General features: G+C 39.0%; 1 protein-coding gene across 2 annotated transcripts; it reads right to left on the reverse strand.

The window, feature by feature from the left end:
- Positions 1 to 1,811: 1,811 nt before the first annotated feature.
- Positions 1,812 to 22,898, reverse strand: AP1AR (adaptor related protein complex 1 associated regulatory protein). 2 transcript variants are annotated; one of them, XM_042871780.1, is made up of 10 exons: positions 22,596 to 22,898; positions 17,770 to 17,818; positions 16,221 to 16,247; positions 15,343 to 15,368; positions 14,444 to 14,540; positions 13,518 to 13,616; positions 8,676 to 8,734; positions 7,539 to 7,612; positions 6,577 to 6,705; positions 1,812 to 4,132 (listed from the first exon to the last, which is right to left on the reverse strand). In XM_042871780.1, exons 1-10 carry the CDS (start codon positions 22,670 to 22,672, stop codon positions 3,867 to 3,869), a joined length of 903 nt encoding a protein of 300 aa, XP_042727714.1. In that variant the 5' UTR covers positions 22,673 to 22,898; the 3' UTR covers positions 1,812 to 3,866. The 2 variants fall into 2 exon arrangements, with proteins under 2 accessions (XP_042727714.1, XP_042727713.1); XM_042871779.1 differs by having other exon boundaries at positions 8,676 to 8,737; positions 22,596 to 22,897.
- Positions 22,899 to 23,129: the final 231 nt, after the last annotated feature.

Below are 23,129 nucleotides of genomic sequence, written 5' to 3' on the forward strand. Positions count from 1 at the left end.
AAGTCAACATTTCAACCTATTAAAGCGATTGCAAAAAGAAACATTGGAGAATTCTGCACGTACCATACTGTGGGAGGAGACAATGATAACATACAAGATGAAAAAATATTACCTAAAAAGCAAATAGCCATGCTTGATAAATGAAAAATAATTTCTAGTTACCTCACTATAAAAATCAAGACACGTAATAGGAACGTAACCATTCAATAGCACACCAAAAGTACTGCATAAGAAAAAAATCTGAGAATTAGCTGGTTTTGAACGATACATATCCAGCAAAATATATATTTTTTTCTAGATAAATAGACAAAAAATATTTAGGATCCACACTCATAATGCACATGCTAACAGTTTGTAGAAGTTAATAAAATTTGCTTTCATTCACAAGCTACACTCTGATAGCCTGTGACAGCTTTCATGATGGCCAGGGCCCGTTTCACTTCAGAAGATGGTGAAAAGTAAAAGATAGTGAAAATGACCATTTTCCATTACAGAAGGCAGCTAGATAACTCAATGTTCTGAGCATACACTCTCTCCAAAGTCAGATCCCTCAATTTGAAATGATTCTCACAATACTTCACAAGTTATTTAATTGATCATCAACCAATTCATCACTTTGGAGCAGTAAGACTGAATCCTCCTTTAAACCAACTGCATGAGCGACAATTTTATCCCACTGACTTGAATGAAAATCACTGTTCATACATCAGTTTATGAAACGATTGAAGAGTTTGGATTAAGGGGATTCAAAATACAAAATGGACAGTTTGATGCTTACTTTTCTTATTACTATTTTGAGGCTTTACTCTCAAGTCTACTGTTCCAGTTCAGGCAAAAGAGAAACACAGGAAAGTTACACTACCAGTATGATAGCAAAGCAAGCTGGCAAAGTGCCTAGGAGGCTACATAAAGCTGGCAACTGAAGTAATTCAGAAATACAAGTCCCCCTTCACAGAATTTAGTTGATAACCTGAAGACACTCCTTTTACGTCTTCCAGATAATCAGTGGGAATTCAGCATCCTTGGGTTCCACACACATGGACAGAAGCTGCCATTAATCATATATTACTAACTTAAGTGGAAAAAATAATACATGCATTAAGGTAGATGCTTTTTTTTTTTTTATTTCTCTTTTTTTTTTTTTTTTTTTTTCCCCTACTTGGGATAGCTAACAGCATTCACAATTACAGAATACTAAAAGACAGTATTCTCTGAAACACTAACTTTCTGCTAGTCAAGTAATACCGCAGAGACTGCCCAATCACATCAACAGATTTCACATTTGATTACAGCACAACTTCAGCATAAAACATACTTAAGATGAACAACTTAATAAAACTCTTCCTCAATAGAAAACACAATTTCCAATTAATCAATATACAGTCGCCCCTATGCAGACACAGCCAGCAAGTCAGTTAAAATGATATACTAGCTAGGACAGACAAGGAGGACAAGGATGCTACTTGCATTACACAAATGTAACCTTACTTTGAATCCTAGTGCTGCAGTTGCTTCTTTTTAAACAGAAAGGCTCCACACTCCAAGTTCTTCAGGTCCTCTATCATTGCAACTTGTAAGAGCTTCCTTTCCACAGCAACAGGTCTCAAAGAGGGGACGGTACAGTAGTAGCTCAGTAGTTCAAAGGCACAGCTTCATCGAAACCTTAAGTTATGTGATGCATAATAATTTTAAAAGTGAAACAGATTCTTTCACAACGCAGAGATAATTTTGGGTAACACTTAGCAGTTCATCTTCATGTACTGCTTTCACTATGCATGAAATAGTGACCACAAAAACAACAGAAAACACTGTTAAACATAAGACTGACTGAAAATTTTAATTAGTTTTAAGTTTTTTTTTTTACAGAGATACGTATTTTATAGTACTGTTGTGTTGTTTCATGTGAGCTGTTTACATCCTCTTTTCATTTCTCACATTTCCACAAACATCGAGAGCAATTTCTTAAGTCACTCTGTGATTCACTTAACTCTGAAAAGCAGAATGCTAGTAACCATGTCTACAGAACACACACATCACAGTACAGACTTTCAGTTGGAGATAAGGCTGCTTTTTTGCCAAATGCCTGCTCATTCTATAAGCAGGACTATAGCTTACTTCCTTGAAGCATGATCAGGACAAGTCAATCTCATCTGATCAGGAAAGGGCAAGTTACAGTTTCAGCAGGTTAAAAAAAGTGTTATTTACATGGTGAGAAAGTTGTCTTCATTACAGTAAGAATATATTATACGAATAAACATCAGAAGTTATACAGTAGTAGCTTATGCCAAACCAAAAATATACATTTGATGTGTACAAATTTTTAAAGCATATTACAGGCATTGCAAATGCAGATAATACATTAAAATATTTCCAATGACATTGCTACAATTTAAATTAAGAAATGGAATGTTACCAACAAAAGATTTTTTTTTTTAATCTTTGCCAGTGTCGATATATGTACATATTTAATCCAAATGTGCAGGATTTTTCAAGTTGTTAAGAAGAGGACCACATTATAGCAATCTTAACATTACACAAGAGCTCAGATGATCTAAAACAGTTATGTAACTCGTACCAACAAGTTCAGTTGTTCCAGTGATGCCGCTTTTCCTACGTAACAGGGTAAATGCTGAAGTTAAACCTCACTCTTTTTTCAGGGGGAAAAAAACCAGACAGCTAACAAAGTAACAGTAGACTAGTATGGCTGTACTGAAATGCTGGGGAAATCTTGAGGTTTACAACTGTTTTGCACTTTCTCTTCAGTGAGGATTGCTTTTCTTTTTTCCCCTTCTTAAAGAGTAACTTATATTAAAAACAAAGGGGAGACCACACAATACACTAGATCTGCAGTAGCTGAACTGCTTAAATTTCAGCCCATGTTAGCACTACTAACCATTTAGTTTAGAGGCACAGGAAAGCTAGAGAGCTCAACTACACTATTTCGTAGAGAAATTCAGTCTCCCAGTTCACTCAGAGAATGTTTTTCAATAATCGTTCTCATTAGGCTAATTTACAAGTCATCCACAACTTCAGAATTTTAAAAACCATGTAGTAGCAAATGTTGACCTTTAAGGGAATGGGGTGATGGGTGATCAAAAATCAAAACTTTGGTCCTCCCAGTCACCCAGCACATAATGGGTTATTCCAGTTTAAAACAAAATAATATTTATATTTTGTTCCCCTCTGTCTAGGCACACTATGCCTAGACAGCATCATTACAGAAAACAATATTTTACCTAACCCGATGATTCATACCATGAGGTAAATTGTGCTTAGCATAAAATAATAAGAAAAAAAGTAAAGGAAATGGTAAAAGGAACACAGGAGGCTAGAGAGAATTCATGACAGACAGAGAAAACTGCAATTCATGGTGTGATTTTTTTTTCCACAACTGGCTAATTCCACCCTTTAAATCGCTGAACACCACATCAGAGAGCACATATAAGAAATAAAGACAGATTTTTAAAAATACTTTTCTATATTCAAGTATTAGATAAATTATATAAGACTTTCTTAGGACAACAATGAGTTTTAAAAACAAATCATAGAAACATCATCCGGAAGAGAAGGCTAGTTAAAATATAGATACGCTAAGCTACGAAGCTTAAATTAGCACAGATAATTTCATATTAAATCCAGATATCCAGAAATATACACAATAGAATCATCCCAGTTTTCACAAAAGTTTAGAAGGTAGATGATAAAATTGCACTTAATTCTGAATTAATCAGATAGCAAGTCTTCCCCATTCCTTGCTGATCCATTTGTAAGAAAAAGAAGGAAACAGTGCTATAAAAGAGCAATATGTTTTTGTACATTCTATTTCACTTTTAAACATTTGGTCACAAACAAGGGCCACAGTTTCACTACCTGTCCTGTTGATCAGAATCAGATGTCCTTACATCTGATGTAGACAAATCTAATACAGGATTTACAAATCCAGCATATTCCGAATTGCCATTATCATCCATTTCAGCACTAACAAAGTCATTCTCCCACTCCAATCCATTAGAATCATCAGAGGCTGAAGCTGGATTACTTCCTGTCTTCTTGCTATTAAATTTCAGTGCTGCCCGGAGTATGTCTTCTTCTGTTTTTGAGCGTTCTCTCATTGGAATCATTCTGTTCATGCCTGCAATTTAAGACATGTTTATGAGAAGGACATAATTGAAACAAGTTATCTTTACATTTCCATTAAAACATAAGAAACAAGAATCATATAGAGACTCAGACTTGGGTAATTTCATGAGTCCTTTGTTCTGCTCCACAGTGTTGTTATTCACACTGTAGCCAGCTTGGCTCCTAAAATTCAGAGGAAGTCAGAAAATACTGTGGAACAATTCAGAAGCAGTATTCATTTCTCCTGTATATGAAACCTACTGCACCCCATTATGGGCATGAAATCATTACAAGATTTTGGAACTGTGCCATTTCCAGAAAAGCTACATATCTGTAATACTCCTGTAATTCATCAACAAACAGATGAAATATCACTACATTTCAAACAGAAGCTAAAAATTAGATATTGGATACTTTTTTATTGGAAAGGTAAGCTTAATTTCACACAGAATAAGACAAAACATTGGTCACATAATTGCACATCAGAGCTGCTATTTATTCTGTCAGTAGACACAGACTTTCTGAGAAGTCCCTGTACAACTCTACCATAAGCACTGCTAACATTTGAAATGCACAACTAATCCACAAAGTAGTACCTTGGATCTCTCAACCCAGCCACCAATACACTCTTCAGACTGCTATGGTCTCTACAGTAGATTTTGCCAGTATATAATAGAGTAACTAAATTGCTTACCGTAAGCAAGCAATCTCATTCAAGGAGATTGTTTTAATACACTTACAGCTAGATCAGATCCAGAAAGAATTTGTTAAGGCTACTCAAAGTCTTTGCAGTATTGACTAGTAATGCTTTCAAATGACATTACTTTCTTTACAACCATTAATATAAATCGTGTTCCATGGATTGTGTTAATGTCTCTTCTGCTCAAGATTTGAGGGGAACAGGGAAAAGAAATGCACAATTGTCACAATGAATAACTCTTAAAAATGCTGCCCCTTTGCAGCACAGAAGTTGGTAGAAATCAGAAAAAAACACAGCAATGTCTGCAGTTCAGCAGTTTTTGGCACTTTCAGTACTAAGTATTTAAGTGCAAAAACAGATGAATACCCGTGGCTAAGTTGTTAGCTGGTTGAAGTCTGCTGAAATGCAGACATTGCTGTGTTTTTTTCTGCTGGTGCTAATTGCCTCTCAATGTAAAATCCAGTATATTTCAACATACATGGCACTGTTCTAGTTTCAGTTCCTCTGGCCCACATTAAAAAAAAAAAAAAAATAGGTTGTATATTTCTATGAAGATCGGTGAAAGTTAAATCTTTCTAGTTCAGAAGCCTGTTTTGACATTTTAGTGCTCTTGATAGTGCCAACAATTCAAATTACACACACTAAAAAAAAGTTATGAATTGTTAAATTAAATTCTAGCTTATTTGTGATGAGCTTTTCAAAAGGCAACATCCCAGAATCTTGGATAACTTTGAAAGAAAGACAAGGGCTTCTGAAGGGCTTTCTGCCCCCTCACTGCAAGAAAGATATTGAGGCCCTGGAACGTGTTCAAAGGAGGGCAACAAAGCTGGTGAGGGGTCTGGAACACAGGCCATATGAGGAGAGGCTGAAGGAGCTGGGAATGTTCAGCCTGGAGAAGAGGAGGCTCAGGGGAGACCTCATTGCTCTCTATAATTTCCTGAAGGGAGGCTGTAGTGAGCTGGGGGTCGGCCTCTTCTCTCGTGTCATTAGTGATAGGACCAGAGGGAATGGTTTCAAGCTACGGCAGGGGAGATTCAGGCTGGACATTAGGAGGTATTACTTTTCAGAAAGGTGGTCAGGCACTGGAATGGGCTGCCCAGGGAGGTGGTGGAGTCACCGACCCTGGGGGTGTTCAAGGAAAGACTGGATGTTGTGTTGAGGGACATGGTTTAGTGGGAGCTATTGGGAATAGGTGAACGGTTGGACTGGATGATCCTGAAGGTCTTTTCCAACCTTGGTGATTCTATGATTCTATATTTCCTAAAAAGAACAGGAAAAATCCACAACAGCAGCAACAAAAACAGTTGGGATACTCATCCGGAACGCACAACCAGAAAAGTTTCCAGTAGAACCATAAAAGTTACCGTTAAAGTAATCCATTTTAAAAAACCTGAACAGCACAAATAAATCAACCAAAAGACGAAAATCCCACTTTCCTGAAATACTTCAATGAAATATGCTTGATCAATTTCTGTAACTGAAAAACGAAATAGAATGAACTGCTCCTGCTGCTACTGGCTCACAAGAGGGCAGCATTTCTTTACAGTTCATTTTGGCATGGGCTTACCCTACAGTTTCGTTTAATAGAATAAAGATTTAGTAAAAGATTCAAATAAATGAATTATTAGACAGATAACTACATTTATCAAACGAGCAGTTTCCTATGTAAAATTTAGCTTAATACAGCTTAATCATTACACGTTGAGAGAAATATCATTAGAAGTAAGCTTTTTCCCATTTAAAAATGACAAATTTACCTTCTTCATCTTCCCATTCTAAATCTAATGAAGTGCTGTCATCATTTCCACTCGTTGATTTTGTTTTGGTCATTAAGTCACAACTGCTCTCTGTGTTTGGTGTCAGCACTGTAGCATCAGATGAAAGTCCTGTACAAAAAAGTTATTCACAAACACTTGGATTTGAGATTTAACACGCAAAACTAAACTTTCAAATTAAGTTTTCATTCTATGTTGTGTACTTCAAGTCCCATTTGAAAAAAGGCTTCAACCATCACTCCCAAGAGTACAAAGTTTACAAAGCTTAGTAACACTCAACAGCACCAAGATCCTATGGGATGACATTTAGTCACACTGTGCAATTACAACTATGGAACAATTCATTAAGGTGCAGGTTGAATTTGTATGACAACATACTTCTTAGTGATTATCACAGACCATCATTAAACTAATGGATTTAACAGCTTATACATTTATTTTCCCATAAAGTGCTAGTGGAATTTTTAAATATAGGCAGCCAAATCTTCTGATGAACTTAATTAGAACAAGAAGTTAATTATTAATTTGATTCTAATTATTTTTCTAAGACACGGTTTTAAAAAGCTACATATAAACATTTGCATCCTTAATACACTTGGACTTCACAAGAAAAGTCCACTGCATGGACATTGCCTTCACACATACAGTTGGAATGCTGGAATGCTTTAGTAAAGTAAAATCCATGCACAGAACTTGTCCCTACATAACTTGCCTCTGAGAACTGCAATGGCAGTAGCTCAAGTTATATTTCTTATATTTTTTGAGCTCTTGAAGCACTGCAGATTAAAGAGGAAAGGAACTCACTCTCTGGTTCCCCCCCCCCCTGAAGATAATACATATAAAAACTAAAAACTATGTTTATCTGTGTGGGGAAAAAAATATCACTTCTGTGCTCCTGAGTCACTTAACATTTAAAAGACACACATTAGAAAAGGAAGACTTACTGCTACTTCGAAAAGCTTCATACTGGAATTTTGTATTTCTTAAGAAGGAATCAAAATCTTCCTCTGTCACAGAGCTGTAAGTGCAAGTTTTATTTTTAGCTTTATAAACCTCTAACAACACCATGAAAGAGATGTTAATCCACACATCCTCCCATTCACAGTTTTGAAGAAACCGTTCACAGTCCCTTGTAAGCTATAAAGCACATAAATCTTTAACTAAAATCTACAAAAAGATCACAGAATGACTTTCTGCTCTTTCAGATCACACACCTCCTGAGTCTGAGCTTCTGTTCAATTCTTAGTTGTAATTTCAGCTAAACATGAATTATGTCATAAAACAATCTTTCCCCTCTCCTCTGTCATTATGGATAATTCCTAACTTTTTTTTTAGTTCAATGTATTCAAATGTTGTAACACACATTTCCAAAATGTGACTAATTCCAACTTGTCCAATAAAACCCATTTTTCATAGCTCCTTTTCTTACTGTACTTTCTCCATCTAACATCCCTTCTATTCCATTTAAAAATAATGGTTTGCCTTTAGAGCTTTTTCTAAATTCATACATCCTTTGACAGTAAATATCTTTGTAATTTGTAGGAGAATTAAAGGAACAACATTCATGAAGAAACAAGCAAAATATATAAACCATTCAAGTTCCCATTCAATTAATTTGTAGTTTTATGGGGCACTTCTAAGAGTTCTGAATAAAGACATTTTACAATTACATGTTTTTGTTACACAATAAGGCATTTTATATACACGTGCATATATAGATTTATGCATATGTAGGTATGTACATACACATATATAAATCACTAAGATCCTGTGATATATAATATATAGACAGACAGATGTTAGCTGAGAGTAGGTTCGATATTTTATGAATCAGTCTAGTAACTACAGTGACACTTAAAGCAAATGCAATCTACCCTCAGGGTTTGCAGATTAAAGGGGAACCAGATTGCATTCAGTAACTACTTGATGTCAACAAACCCGCAATGAATTAAAAGAACTCTGATTTAACAATGCAGTACGTGTAAGTCTTGAAAAATTATTTTTTCCTGTATGTGTGAAATAGGGATGAGCAGGAATAAAAACAGTCGCAGCTCAGTTATTATTAACACTTTATATCTTACCTTTGATAGTCTCCGTTATTAAGGACATGTGTTCTCTGTGCTATCCTCTGCTGTCTACGCTGCTATTGAAAGAAGTAAATTGTTGAAAATGCTGAATGCAGTCTCTCAAATATACTCAATACTCATTTGTTTAATCACAGCACTAAAGGGAGCACTGTCCTGGCTCTCGGAGCAGTCCAAGTACAGCTTAAGAAAAGACTGACTTTCACTCAAATGAAGATCAAATTTTAAGATACCGAGGAGTCTATTATATGGAAGTAATATTTAACTTCAGAAATCTCTCAATTAAAAAAAGGTGGAAACAGAACGAAAAAATGCAAGGTACAAGTTGAGAAACATTCATTTTGTAGTGATAAGAGGAACAATAAATGTCACAGAAGTAGGGTTCTACTGCTTCTTAAGTTTTGGAGTTTCAAGAACATAACTTTGTCTCAAGCTTTTTTTCCCTTGCCTGGAAAAAAGTAAGCATTAAAACTGGGTACCACCAACTATGTGACTAGAGGTAAATGAGCAGTGAAGCAGTACTGCTCACACGGACTATGGCAAAGCCCAGGATTAAAAATACAAAAAACAACAACAGCAACAAAAACCAAGCTAGCTTTATAGACAAATCTGACTTAAGTAGCTACAATGTTTTCTGAAAAATCTATTCTCAGCCTTTACGGATCTGTCCCTGCAAAGAAAAACAGAGCGTAAATAAATCAAGTTTTTTTAATTGCCAAATTTAAACTTCATCAACAGTCACTCTTAGCTGGATTAACAATCGCGTGATATTTCATCAGCTACTATTTTCAGTCCCAAGATGATGGTGGTTTTTTTGGCACCTTCTATCACAAGTATTAAAGTATCAGAATAAGCAGGTTGAAACCATAGAATCATAGAATCACTAAGGTTGGAAAAGACCTAAAAGATCACCCAGTCCAACCGTTCACCTATTCCCAATAGCTCCTACTAAACCATGTCCCTCAACACAACATCCAGCCTTTCCTTGAACACCCCCAGGGTCGGTGATTCCACCACCTCCCTGGGCAGTCCATTCCAGTGCCTGACCACCCTTTCTGAAAAGTAATACTTCCTCATGTCCAGCCTGAATCTCCTCTGCCGTAGCTTGAAACCATTCCCCCTGGTCCTATCACTAATGACACGAGAGAAGAGGCCGACCCCCAGCTCACTACAACCTCCCTTCAGGAAGTTATAGAGAGCAATAAGGTCTCCCCTGAGCCTCCTCTTCTCCAGGCTGAACATTCCCAGCTCCTTCAGCCTCTCCTCATATGGCCTGTGTTCCAGACCCCTCACCAGCTTTGTTGCCCTTCTTTGAACACGTTCCAGGGCCTCAATATCTTTCTTGCAGTGAGGGGCCCAAAACTGGACACAGTACTCCAGGTGCGGCCTCACGAGTGCTGAATATAGGGGAACAATCACCTCTCTGCTCCTGCTTGCAACACTGTTTCTGATGCAAGCCAGGATGCCATTGGCCTTCTTGGCCACCTGGGCACACTGTCGGCTCATGTTCAGCCGAGCATCAATCAATACCCCCAGGTCCATTTCCTCTACGCAGTCCTCCAGCCACACCGCCCCAAGCCTGTAGCGTCGCCTGGGGTTGTTGTGGCCGAAGTGCAGGACCCGGCATTTGGCCTTGTTGAAACTCATCCCATTGGCTCCAGCCCAGCTCTCCAGCCTGTCCAGATCCCTCTGTAGGGCCTCGCTACCCCCAGGCAGATCCACACTTCCAGCCAATTTGGTGTCATCTGCGAATTTACTGAGGGTGCACTCGATGCCCTCATCGAGGTCATCAATAAAGATATTGAAGAGGACAGGCCCCAGCACCGACCCCTGCGGAACACCACTCACGACCGGTCGCCAGCTGGATTTAACTCCATTCACCACCACTCTCTGTGCCCGGCCCTCCAGCCAGCTCCTTACCCAGCCAAGAGTGTACCCATCCAAGCCTCTGGCTGCCAGCTTCTGCAGGAGAATGCTGTGGGAGACAGTGTCAAAGGCTTTGCTGAAGTCTAGGTAGACCACATCAACAGCCTTTCCTTCATCCACCAGATGGGTCACTAGATCATAGAAGGAGATCAGGTTGGTCAAACAGGACCTGCCCTTCATGAACCCATGCTGGCTAGGCCTGATCCCCCGGTCACCCTGCACATGCCGCATGATCTCCCTCAAGACGATCTGCTCCATAACCTTCCCTGGCACCGAGGTCAGGCTGACAGGCCTGTAGTTCCCCGGATCCTCCTTACGACCTTTCTTATAAATGGGAGTCACATTGGCAAGCCTCCAGTCTTCTGGGACCTCACCAGTCAACAAGGAGCGCTGACAGATGATGGAAAGCGGCTCGGCTATCACCTCCGCCAGTTCCCTCAGCACTCTCGGGTGGATCTCATCTGGCCCCATCGACTTGTGACAGTCCAGCTGGAGCAGTAGGTCTCTGACTGTTTCTTTCAGAATCACAGGGGGGTTAGTGTGCTCCCCGGCCGAGATTACCAGGTCAGAGAGAGGGGTATCCTGAGGATAACTGGTCTGACTTTTAAAGACAGACGTAAAGAAGGCATTCAGAACCTCCGCCTTTTCCTTATCCTCAGTGGTCACATTCCCAGCCTCATCCAGCAAAGAGTGGATATTCTCCTTTGTCCTCCTCTTACTGTTAATGTATTTATAAAAGAGTTTCTTATTCCTTTTCACACCAGCAGCTAGGTTAAATTCAAGCTGGGCTTTTGCCTTTCTGATTTCACCTCTACACATCCTAACAACTTTCCTGTATTCATTTTGAGTGGCCTGTCCCTCTTTCCACAGGCGGTAGATTCTCTTTTTCTCCCGGAGCCTCAGGAATAGCTCCCTATTCATCCACGCAACCAGTAAGGAAATAGGAAGCGTGGAAGAATTAGAAGTGTAATATTGGTGGTAAGAGATGGGAAGACTTAAGTAAACAGGGAGAAAGGGCCAGGAAATCGGCCCTGACAGAGTTGGTGTTAAAAAAAAAAAATATATATATATATATATAAATAAGAAAAATCTATTACTGATGTATGCAACAACAGACTTTTAGAATTCATATACCTACATAATATTTGACTTGAATTATCTACCCATTTTGAGGAATCACAACTATTCAGCACCATAAGTTCCATCATGCACATATATTAAAACTTTCTGCAGTAAACTACCCTGACATTCAGCAGGGAAACATCAGCAAACAGTTTTAAAGAGTAACCATATTTTCAATGAAAAGACATTTTTTAAATTTAAAATACTTAATGAATAGAAAAGACATCAGTTACGTATTCAGAAAATGGCTTCTAGCTGATAAAGTAAGGTTCAAGTTTAGTGCATATATATATACAAAAACACTACCTTAGAAATCCTTATCGCTTCAGGATTTTGGATGGGATTTATTTATGGAGGGAGTAAGTGGTGTTAATTTCATAAGAGAAAGAAAATAAAAACTCCATAAATGCATTCTGTCACAGGTTGTGCCTCAGAGGTGCCTGATAAAAAGACTGAGACAAGGAAAGCAGTATTTTTCACACAGAATTTCTACGAAGATGAGCGAAAGGCTCAAGCATAAAAGAAATCAATTTTCCTGACTTTACATAGAGGAGTTTAAAAAAAAAAAAAAAAAAAAAAAGACAGGGACAGGGAAAGAGAGTCAGAAAGAATTAGCCACCCACCCTAAATGGCAAGAGGATAGAAACAGAAATGCAAAATGAGATCTGAGCTATACTTAGTAATATAAATATTAGATGAAAACTGAGTCAACGCTATCAGCCTGCAAATAGTAACTTTCAATTTATTCACTTTTGAATACAGAAAAAACACTAGAGTTACAGACCTTGCCTTTACCTTTTATAGATTTCAGACTTCTTCCATTACTCTAATTCTGAACACTTACAAATTTACTTCCAACTGAAGAAATATCACACGTCTAGCAGCAATTGTCCCGAACATACAACTTCAGTCAGACACATGATATATGGACAGATAGCTTGAAAAACACTCTGTTAAACGTGTACATTTCTGGCAACCTGAAGCCTCTGTGAAAACATATACTTAAACAGCTTATTAAGATGCTGAAAATATTAAGTGCACCAATACATGGTTTTGAACTGCAACGTGGAAACAATCAGTAATAAATGCTATCAGGAAACAAATCAGTAACCGTTTTTAGAAATGCAGGGAATCAAGATATAGCTTTTGTTTTGTTTGACCAAGCTCCAGTTACCAGACAGACATCTAAAGGCAGGCACGGATACATTAAATAAACACCACTGTTAAGTAGTTGTTACTGGAGTTTGGCTACTATACATACAAATCACAAAATTATAAACAATTCAGGGTGGGAGGGACTTCAGAAGGTCATCCAAACCCAACCTCTTGCTCAAAGCAGGGTCAACAGTGAATTCAGATGACTCAAACACTAATCCCCATGTTAGCATGAACCACAGAGACAGGCAACAATTTAGCGCAAATAAAGGTATAAGTTCATTTTTTAAGCCTAAATGATGTTGTAACATGCGCTTAATTTCAATATTTTTCGTTAGAAAGCTATCATAGATTATGTTAAAGATCAGTAAATTCTATATAGTGTTACAAAATCTGTTAAGCTAATTCTAGACCAAAAAAATCATAATCTATAATCAGCATAGTAAGCTGCTTCAAACAATTCTAACGATTTTCAGCTCTCCCGGTCAGATTCAAATCATACTTTCTCTGCTGGAATTTACAAGCTGAAATACTTTTGTTTTTACATTTCCTGAGATAGAAAGGATATGAGGAAAGTCTGCATACATAAAAACAGAAGAGAAGCTCTGATACATATTGGGGTCTTTTTCCCCTCACCTCCAAGAGCTTTTTCTGCTTTGCTGCCCTGGCTGCTTCACGTTGTGCAGCATATAAAGCCTCCTCTTCTATTCTTAACTTCTCCTCTTGTAAGGCTAACTGTATATGAACAAAATAATAATGGTTAACAAAAGCAGAACCTATCTATCTTCCTGTGAGTAAAATCATAAGTTCTATAAATCAAAAGAAGAGCTACTAGAAAATAAAAACAAAATAAACTATAGGTAAAACATTTTTTTCCTTTAACTGAATCTAACAGCTTCCCCCCTCCACAAACATCCCAAGAAATTCAGATAACTAAACATTATCTTATTGAATAAACATAATTACTAGCGAGTTGCTGTAAATGCACCATTGTATGTTACTATGCATTATAGTAGTTGTGAGGTTTGCTGTATCATAAAATAATATTATGAAAGACTTAGAACTTCAGCAGCAGACTTAATAACTACTTTATTCAAAATCTTTCTCCATTTCTATGTTGTATTCTACATCACATTCCAGGAAATGCTTCAGAACACATAAGGAAAACTGACAAATTGTCTTTTCCTTAAGAAAAGTTTGGGAAAAAACTCAGCACAAGAAAAACTAAATCAAATACATTCTCCATTTTGCCTTTCTTACAAATAGAAGACTTCACATTTAACCAATCTCAGTAAGAGCCAGCCCATTCACTCAGCTCTGAAGTTATTAAAAAGAAAATCTCTGATGCAAACTTAGCTGCAGAGCGAACTCCTTGGGTATCTCATTGACTGAACAATTACAGGAGATGTACAAATATCAACTGTTTCATTCACACAAATGAAATCTCATGCTCATGGTTGATCTTAACTACTTAACAAAACAACACAAGCAAGCAACCAAAACAAGGAAAAAAAAAAAACCCAAAAACTACCCACATCATTCTAGTAATTTTAACCACTTACCTCTGATTGAAGTTTCATATCAACAGCTCTCTGTTTTTCAGCAATGGAGTCGTAATGCCTCTCTTTCAAATCAGCAATTTCTTCTTCAGTCAAAGGTCTAAAAGCAAGACAGAAACACAAAAATACTACTTATTGCTTAGTCATGATAAAATAATTTAAACATAAACACACAGCCTTTTTTGACTTCTTTAATCCAAATTCAACAAGCTGTGCATTAGGCCTGCTCCTCCTGAGCAGAGTTCCAAAATTCCAGTTTACTGGAGAAAATGCTGCCTTTCCCTTACAAAGCATTTCTTGCATCTTTACAAGAAGTATAACGTCAAAACATATTTTGCTAACAATTACTGGAACCAAATGGTTAAAATTTCATTGCTAAGTAAATCTTACTTCTCTTTCCTCATTTATTCAGGTTCCCTAATTCTGATTTGTTCCTTTTCCACTTGTTGCCCACTTTTACGTGCGTAACAAACCAGCATTATAGTAGTTGTGAAGTTTGCTATATCATTTCTTTGGGACCTCTGACAGCAAACTGCATTTTGAGAAACATTAAATGGAAGTAATTCAAAGAATCTAGAATTAGGCAACTGAAACACAGTTTAGTGTTTTCATACATTTCCTTTACTAAGTTTTACAGCTTGCACAAATACTAACACAGCCAGCTAAAATTAATTGTAACCCCAAGGAACAAGAATGAAGACACTTCACAATGTTCTGCTTTCACACAGACTTGCCATCATCCCAACTGTTTTAACACAGTTAAGCATTAAGATTAATTTAACATTTTCTGCCCGTGCATCTAATTAAAAAGAAAAGAAAAAAAGAGTTTTGATGGGAAGCCTCAAAAATTTTTTTCAAATTCAATAGGAGAGCAGAGGAAAAGAGGCCCTGAATCAACTGACCTGTGACTGCTTCCTGGGCTTTCCCCCTGTGGGAAACAGAAAAAAAAACAACACAAAAACAACCAGCTTTAATTTTTGAAAATCCCATTAGTCAATCAATTGCAATGGAGTAGAAGACACATGATATGAAATCAGTTTCACTCCACGTGTTGGTTTTATTATTTTAATTTGGAATGTTAAGAGATCTTGTTACGCAATCAACCAAAGTAGATGACCAAGTAAAAAAAATAAGCACTTCCAACTGAAAATAAACATTCCAGTTGTGTATTTCAGGAATCAAACTACTAGTCATTGAGTTTTAAAACACAAGTCAAAGTAATGAAAACACATTTTTCCCACCATTATCAACCTACATTTAATTCATAGTTTTAAGGCCAACTTCTATTTTTTTTTTTTTTTTTTTAAATGGTTTTTTTTTAAACCTTTCAGTCAGTTTACCCACAACTGTCACATCACAGGGCTACCAAAATGCTCCTCAGCAAAGCAACTTGTGCCCATTTACTACTCAGTGTTTGCTGAATTGCATACAAGGCCTATAACAAGAGCAAATTCTTTTTCAAAGCTTTTTGGCTTTCTCTTTAGTTCCTGTCTTGCTAATATCCATAACACTTCTATGAAGTGCTACCTCCCACATTCCCACAGCCAGATTTTTTTTTTTTTTTTTATCATCACAGCTTTTTGTCTCTCTGAACGCATTAAATATTCTTGGAGCAACCAAAACTCCAGGAAAACTCCAGGAACCAAAAAGTAAAAAAACCCAGCAATTTAAGGCTGAGCAGATCAACGTGGCATCCAGTAGGAGACAGATACAGACCTTGCAACCATTTTAAGTGAGTGCATTGCATTAGCAAGATTCATGTCATGATCCAAGCACCTACCTCATCACTTTCCACGAGGTTCTCAAACTGCAGAGAAAAAGTAAACAATCTTTACAATCCAGTATAACAAATCACTGAACACCTGAAGTACACATACTCACGTATTTAACGTGCCTTGTGAAAATACTACTCCAGTGATAATACTGAGATTGTAACGCTATTTATAAAAGCATCTTCCTTCTGAAGAATTAATACATTTAGCATAGCTTCTACCTTGGTATGGCAATAAATCAAAGCACCCACTCAGCTTAACATACACAAAATGTGATGGGTACAGTGCAAGTAACTTGCCCTTTGCATGGTAATTGTGATGCTTCAAAAAAAGTATTTGAAGATGTATTTAACTTACAGAATACATAGGATTACTTCCTACCCAGGATTCTAAAAGCAAACAAGCAAACAAAACACACACCCCACACCCCAGCTTTGCACATAAAAACCTAAAGGCCAATGAAGCAATGTAATGCCTTATGATAAGAAGCCCAAGAAGTCCCCAAGCAGTCTAGAATACATGCAGCATTTGAAGTTGCTTGAATGGGTACAGCAGCAGTTGAACTATCTCATGAAACAGAGGAAATGGAAAAATTCCCTATTGTTTTCAGAATAGTAATCATAAATGAGGTAAATACATCAAAAGTGGAGGTCAGCAAGACTCCTCTGCTGTTCTAATTGCTGCAAGTAGAATGTCTGTAAGAACTTGAGGGGAGGACAGAACCTTCTTTTCTCTATCATTTTGATGCTGCAGGAATGCTCTTTCACAACTGGAAGCTGTGTGCTAAAAACACATCTTCCACACTCTACATGGCTCCAAACTAAAGCTGTGATTAATTACTAGCATTCTCAGTAAAAGGAATCTCTGAAAGGTCTAGAACTTTTGGGCCATAAGAAATACTTGGAGGAAGTAAACCAGCTTATTCTGACAATCTCAAATAATACAAATAAACTTTACATGACCCTTCACAAAAAGGAGAGATATTCAGTTGCTCAGAAGGACCTCTCTAGTGAAAACAAGGGCCAGATGTGCATCTAACTATAAATTTATAGAACTATAAATTCCAGCAGATTTTTTTTGTTGTTGTTTTATTATTTATTTTTAGAATCAGACTCATGGTCCTGCAGTCAAGAACAAAATATTCCACATTAACAGCAGAAGGGGAGAAAATAGCTCCCAGCACATGAGGGATGAAAGGACCAATAGACAGATTTCAGAATGATCCGGTGCTGGCTATCAGGTGATCACAGTTACTTCATGTCAGATGATCACAGATGCCTCTTTACAAACGATAGATTAATGAAGTGTGATGATGTGTGATCCAGTGTAGCACCAATTCAGCCTGGAATAACCCAGAGTACTTCAATATATTCAGTATTTTATTGCAAGAAGCATTAAAGGTATTGCTAAAAATAAGCTCTTTCCACTGATTTTCTTCTGAAAACAAACAAAAAAACATCATCACACAGCAAAAATTAGACTATTTTCCAAACCAAACAAACAAAAAAAAAGCCACAACAAAACAAAATCCAACCTGCTTTAAGTGTAAATACTCACCTCTATAGTGAAGTGCTCTCCTGTTGAACATGTTCTAAAGTACTTCGACCTGGAAAAATAAGTACAGTATTACTCTACAAATAATCTTCATTTCAACCTCAGCAGAAAGAAAACAAGAGTCACACAATTTTAAATAGCTTTTCAAATATTTTCAGTATGAAATAAACTTCATATATTAAATATGTTGACTTGTCAAGCCATTCTATACCAGAGCACAGAGGCTAACAGAACTGAAGAAAACGTGAACACCCTCAAACTGCAGGCACCACTATCAGCATGATGGACTTGCCATCAACAAATTAAGCACATTCTTTAACACACTTCTCTTGAAAAATGCTGTTTTAGACAGCTTCCAAAAGCTCCACTGCTCATCATGGGATTTAATTATTTATCAGCATAATTGTATGACGTCAACATTAAACAATACATCCCATTTTCACAGCGTTACACAGCTGACCTTCTTCCCCCATATTCATGGAAGCATTACCAATCATCAAAAGAACAAGAAAGAATCTCTAAGAAAAACCAATCTGGGATAAAGGCAATACTCCTAAGCTAGAAAAAGAGCTATTTGGAGTCAGTAACTTTATACAGGGATTAGTCTCCTCATTTATTCTTAACCTGTCTTAATGTTGCCCTTTATAAAAAGGACAACACCAATACAGTATTGAGTTATCTGAATAAATTTTACCCAGCGACAGAGGTTTGGCTGTCCCCCAGAAGTACATTCATGCTTCACTAAAACATCCATTTCATCTAACTTTTTTAAAAGCAAAGTTTCCAGCTGCAAGTGCTCATTGATATTGAATAAATCCAGTGCCCCAGTCATTTCTATACTTCTACGACAGATTGTTCTGTACTTGCAATCAACACACACCTCCACTTTACTAAAAGCTACACACCAGCCAAAGCCTGGATTATTTCAATCATATCACATTTCATTCCCATTGTATTTTCATTTAGAAGTCACTCAGGACATGCCCTCCAAAAACCTGCACAGCTCTTTTCAGTGCAGACTCCTGGTCAGCCTTTCCTTGCACACACAGCTGTAACACTGCAATGCACAGCTGGCACTAAGGAACCACCTTCAGTTGATTCATTGCTATAAAATCAGGGGAAAAAGGGCATTTTAATTCATTCACTACATCTTCATTATAGCTGCCAAATGTAGTACGAGCATTTAAGATAATTTCACTGTTACTTCTTAGGCGCAACATTTTAGCACGCAAGAGCCAATGCCATTAAGAACTTAAATTACTATGACCGCTGCACAAAACTGTTTTAGGAAAACTTGTATTCTTTACCAAAAACACTGTTCCAGTTTACAGCAACAGGGGCTACTCAAAATATGACAAGTTTTCAGACAGAGAAGCTGCAGTCAGATTAGTTGCAAGAATTGAACAGTGAAGGAGCAGAAAACTAAGGCAATGTAGCGTAAGCTTACTACATGTATTACAAACATATCAACAGTGCTGACATCTCAAGGAAGATCTACATTTCCTGCTACGCATTCCTTACTGAACAGGGGCTCAATAACCTAACACCTAGTTCTGTACAAGAGTCTGGGACCTGACATCTCAGCACATCTACAGGCGACTGAGTTCATGGAGGACAGAAATGGAAAACAGCTCCATCACTATACATACCAACTTCAACTGAAATAAAGTAGAAATACTGAAAAGCCTACCGCTCTTATTATTCTCATTCCAACTCTTATTTGCTAAAACAGACTTAGGTTTGATGAGCATTGGAGAAAGCAGGGCACCTAGTATGCCACTGCACCTATAAACACTTTTAAATCGATTTTCAAGTTCAAAACAAATTAAATAAACCAACTCTAATCCACTTAACATCTACGTACCTTGTTAGCCTTTAATGCAAAGTCATGTTACTACCTGTATTTTTTAAATGAATGAGAAAAAAAATCTCTACTAAACATTAACATTTTGTGTAAGAAAACCATGGCACGAGTTAGGTTTTTTTTCCCCTCCACACTGAGGATAAAATTGGTTTTGCTACATTTTGCTGTATGATAACACCTCCCTACCCTAATGAAAAAGAAAAGAACTACATATGTTGTCTCTAGGTTATTTATTCTTTCTATTCATTATTTTTAGCCCTATATATGTAAGAACCCTTATGGTCAAGCACGGAGATAAAATAGCAGTGACCTACTTTCTAATTATGGCTGCAGATTGTAGTACTTCATGTCAAACTATTTCAGAAGAAGCCTAAGGACACTCCCTAAAAAATAGAATAAAAAATAAAAAGTCACCATCTGAAAGTTCCTGTTTTTACAGAAAGGTGAACTATATTATACTGAAGAAGATTTTCACATTTCTTTACTTTCTATGCGTGTTCAACATAAACTCTAGAATCACTGCAACAAACTGTAGTTTACTACTTAATTCAGAATTTACTTCTTACAGTTAAGTCCTGGAGTACCTAAGAATAATGAAGTTCTATTTCTGGAGGAGAAAAATAAATCTGAGTGATGACAATAATCACCATTAACTCCATAAGCTGCCGTAGAAGTAGCCAGATCTGTCTAATTTGGTAGCAGAATTCAGAACTGCAGGACTTGGTCACTTTCTAACTTAAAAATTCATAACACACATTTTAGAGTTTTGTATTTAGTCTAATACCCTGTCCCTTCCACTGTACACTTATGGAAAATACCCAGGTTGCTTAACACTCTGATACTATTCTGTGTACTGGCAGCACATCCACAAAACAAAGGTCTATTGAGACGTATGCCGCCTGTCTACAAGAGGAAGTACTGATGATTGTTTGCTTGTAAGCTGATCCTTGTACACGATATTCCAGTTTCAGGGTTCAAAAGGGAATCCAAACAGGTTGCTGTCTTTGCCAGTTAGAAAAGTCTGCTTTCTGCACTACGATTCCACTTTTCTAACTTTGCCCAGGGAGGTTGTGGAGTCTCCTTCTATGGAGATATTCAAGACCTGCCCGGACATCTACTTGTGCGACCTGGTGTAGGGAACCTGCTTTGGTGGAGGGGTTGGACTTGACAATGTCTGGAGATCCCTCCCAACCCCTATGATTCTGTGTAACCTCTGTGATTTTGTGATTCTAACAGTACCCAAAACCTTTCACTGCAGGCATGACCTGAAGGAACGTACATTTATACCATTACCACAGCAGACAGTAAGATTTATCTCACTGATAAGGACAGTCTGACCTTGGACAAAGACAAAAATACATGCATGCCAGAGAAGCTAAGCCATCTCTGCAAACAACCGGCTCCTTTAAGGGTGGGCACCTACAAACGTCTCCTGAACCCCATCCCCCAGTTTAAGAGAATAGCATTTCTCATAATGCTGCACTTTGATATTCCTGTCTGCCACTATGAAAACCAAGCTGGCAGCAAACTGGTAACTATGTGGAAGACATCAAAACACAAAGTCTGTCAAGAAAACTGGTAACCTCAGTAAGAGCACGCAGAAAACCAATTGGTGAATATGAGAAGATTGAGCATGGCAGAAGCAAACAAGTTCTGAAAACAATTTTTTGTAATCACCTTGGTAAATTCAGTCAGATATGCACTCAAACCAAACACTAGAAGAGATGGCACTGCAAGCACCAATGAATGTTTAGAAAACAGAACAAAACACACACAAAAAGACCCAGATAGAAGGATTGCAAACAAGCACAAAGAAAAGAATGTAAGGGGAAAAAAAATAAATAAATAGGCAACAGTCAGTTTGGGGCAGAGGGAGAGATAAAATATAAGGGTAAATCAAGGAATTACCATTATGGTCAAGATAATCTTACGCCTTTGTAGACTCTGCCTCCTACCCAATGCTATTGGGTCAGTTAACAGTGGCTGGGCAGGAAAAACAAGCACGAAGAAAAGAAACACCAACCCACCGAGCCTCAAAAGCAAAACAATCAATTTAAAGCACAAGAACACATAGCAGATAACTTCTTATCACTAACCTTGGATGTCAGAAGGGCTATAATCAGAGACTCAGCAAAAACAACAGGTGAAGTAAGAACCTATCAAGTATTACCTGTTTTTCTCGGATGACAGCAGAAGAAAAGGACACTTCAGTGCAAGACACTTCAGCTATCCCCAAACCCTCACTTGGAGCACCAGGAACCCAAGCAGGTATCCTCCACCGCCCAATCCTGCTCTCAGCCCCGTTCCTCGAAAAAGGATCGCCAGGAGGCCCTCAGGACAAGCTGACCTGCCTGTAGAGCCGGACTGTAATCAAAAGCCTCCAGCCTGCTACATGCAAGGTGCTCGGGTCAGCAAGACCTGGCAGTACTTCAGTTCTTACAGCAGGCGACACCGAACTGCCGAATACCGGCAGGTGTACGGAAGGACACGGAGCTGCCGGCAGGGCACGTACCCTTCCGGGTTTGCATTTCCGCGAATCAGTGGTTGGAAAACAAAGCACGGGTTCCACACCGAGACGAAATCGGAAAGTTTATTTGCATCACCCTGCCGCCGGCCTCCAGTGCCTGCCCGCCGCACCGCAGCAGGGCTCACAGGGAGTACAAGGTCATCCTCCCGAAGACGTCGCCTTGTCCGCCTTCCCGCAAGGCGCGCACTTGGGCGGCTGCCACGAAACCCGCTTTATGGTTTTCTCTCTGCGAGAGCGCCCACGGTGAGGTAACCCCGCAGCCACCCGGCCCGGCGAGGTGCTACCGCCGCCGCCTGCCCGCCCGCCTCGCCCTGCCCGGACAGCCCTTCGGCGAGCCGCGCTCCCGCCGCGGAGGAGGAGGGCGGAGCCGGACGGGCCCAGCACCTCCCCGCCTCGGGGAGGGGAGAGGAAAGAGGGGCAGCCGCGCCGCCTGCTTACCCTCCGCCTCGCTGGAGCCGGCCCGCTTCCCTGCGGAGGAGCAGCCCGCAGCAGCTCTGCGCCCAGCAGTTCCCCATCGCATCCTGGGCGGCGGCGGCTGCTCCTCCTCCTCCTCCCGCCGCCGCCTCGTACAGCGCCACGCGGCCGCCCCGAGGCGGTCAGCGGTGGGGAGCTGCTGCCCTAAGGAACAAAGGGCCCCGCTAGGCCCGCCGCGGTCGCCGGGCGAGGAGGAGGAAGAGGAGAAGGGCGGAAACTCGGCGCCCACGGCCTCATAGCCGCGCCGCTCCCGTAGCGCAGAGGCGGATGCCGCATGCCTCGCGCTGGCACCGCCCCGGGCGGCAGCGGCCCGCCCCTCGCGAGCACACGTGTGGGGCCTGGAATGCAGCTCGGAGTTCCCGTTGGCTGTGGGCGTCGTATTGCAAAAGAGAAAATGGTTCCTCTGAAATTACCAGGCCTGAACTCACTAAATGCCGTTCAAGCTGTCAAACGTGTCTGGATCATGGGGACTATACGATTTAGCAAGATATCTCACTT

Source organism: Lagopus leucura, unplaced genomic scaffold (genome assembly GCF_019238085.1).
Source record: "Lagopus leucura isolate 7727_CA_CO unplaced genomic scaffold, USGS_WTPT01 Super-Scaffold_100004, whole genome shotgun sequence".
NCBI lineage: Eukaryota > Metazoa > Chordata > Aves > Galliformes > Phasianidae > Lagopus > Lagopus leucura.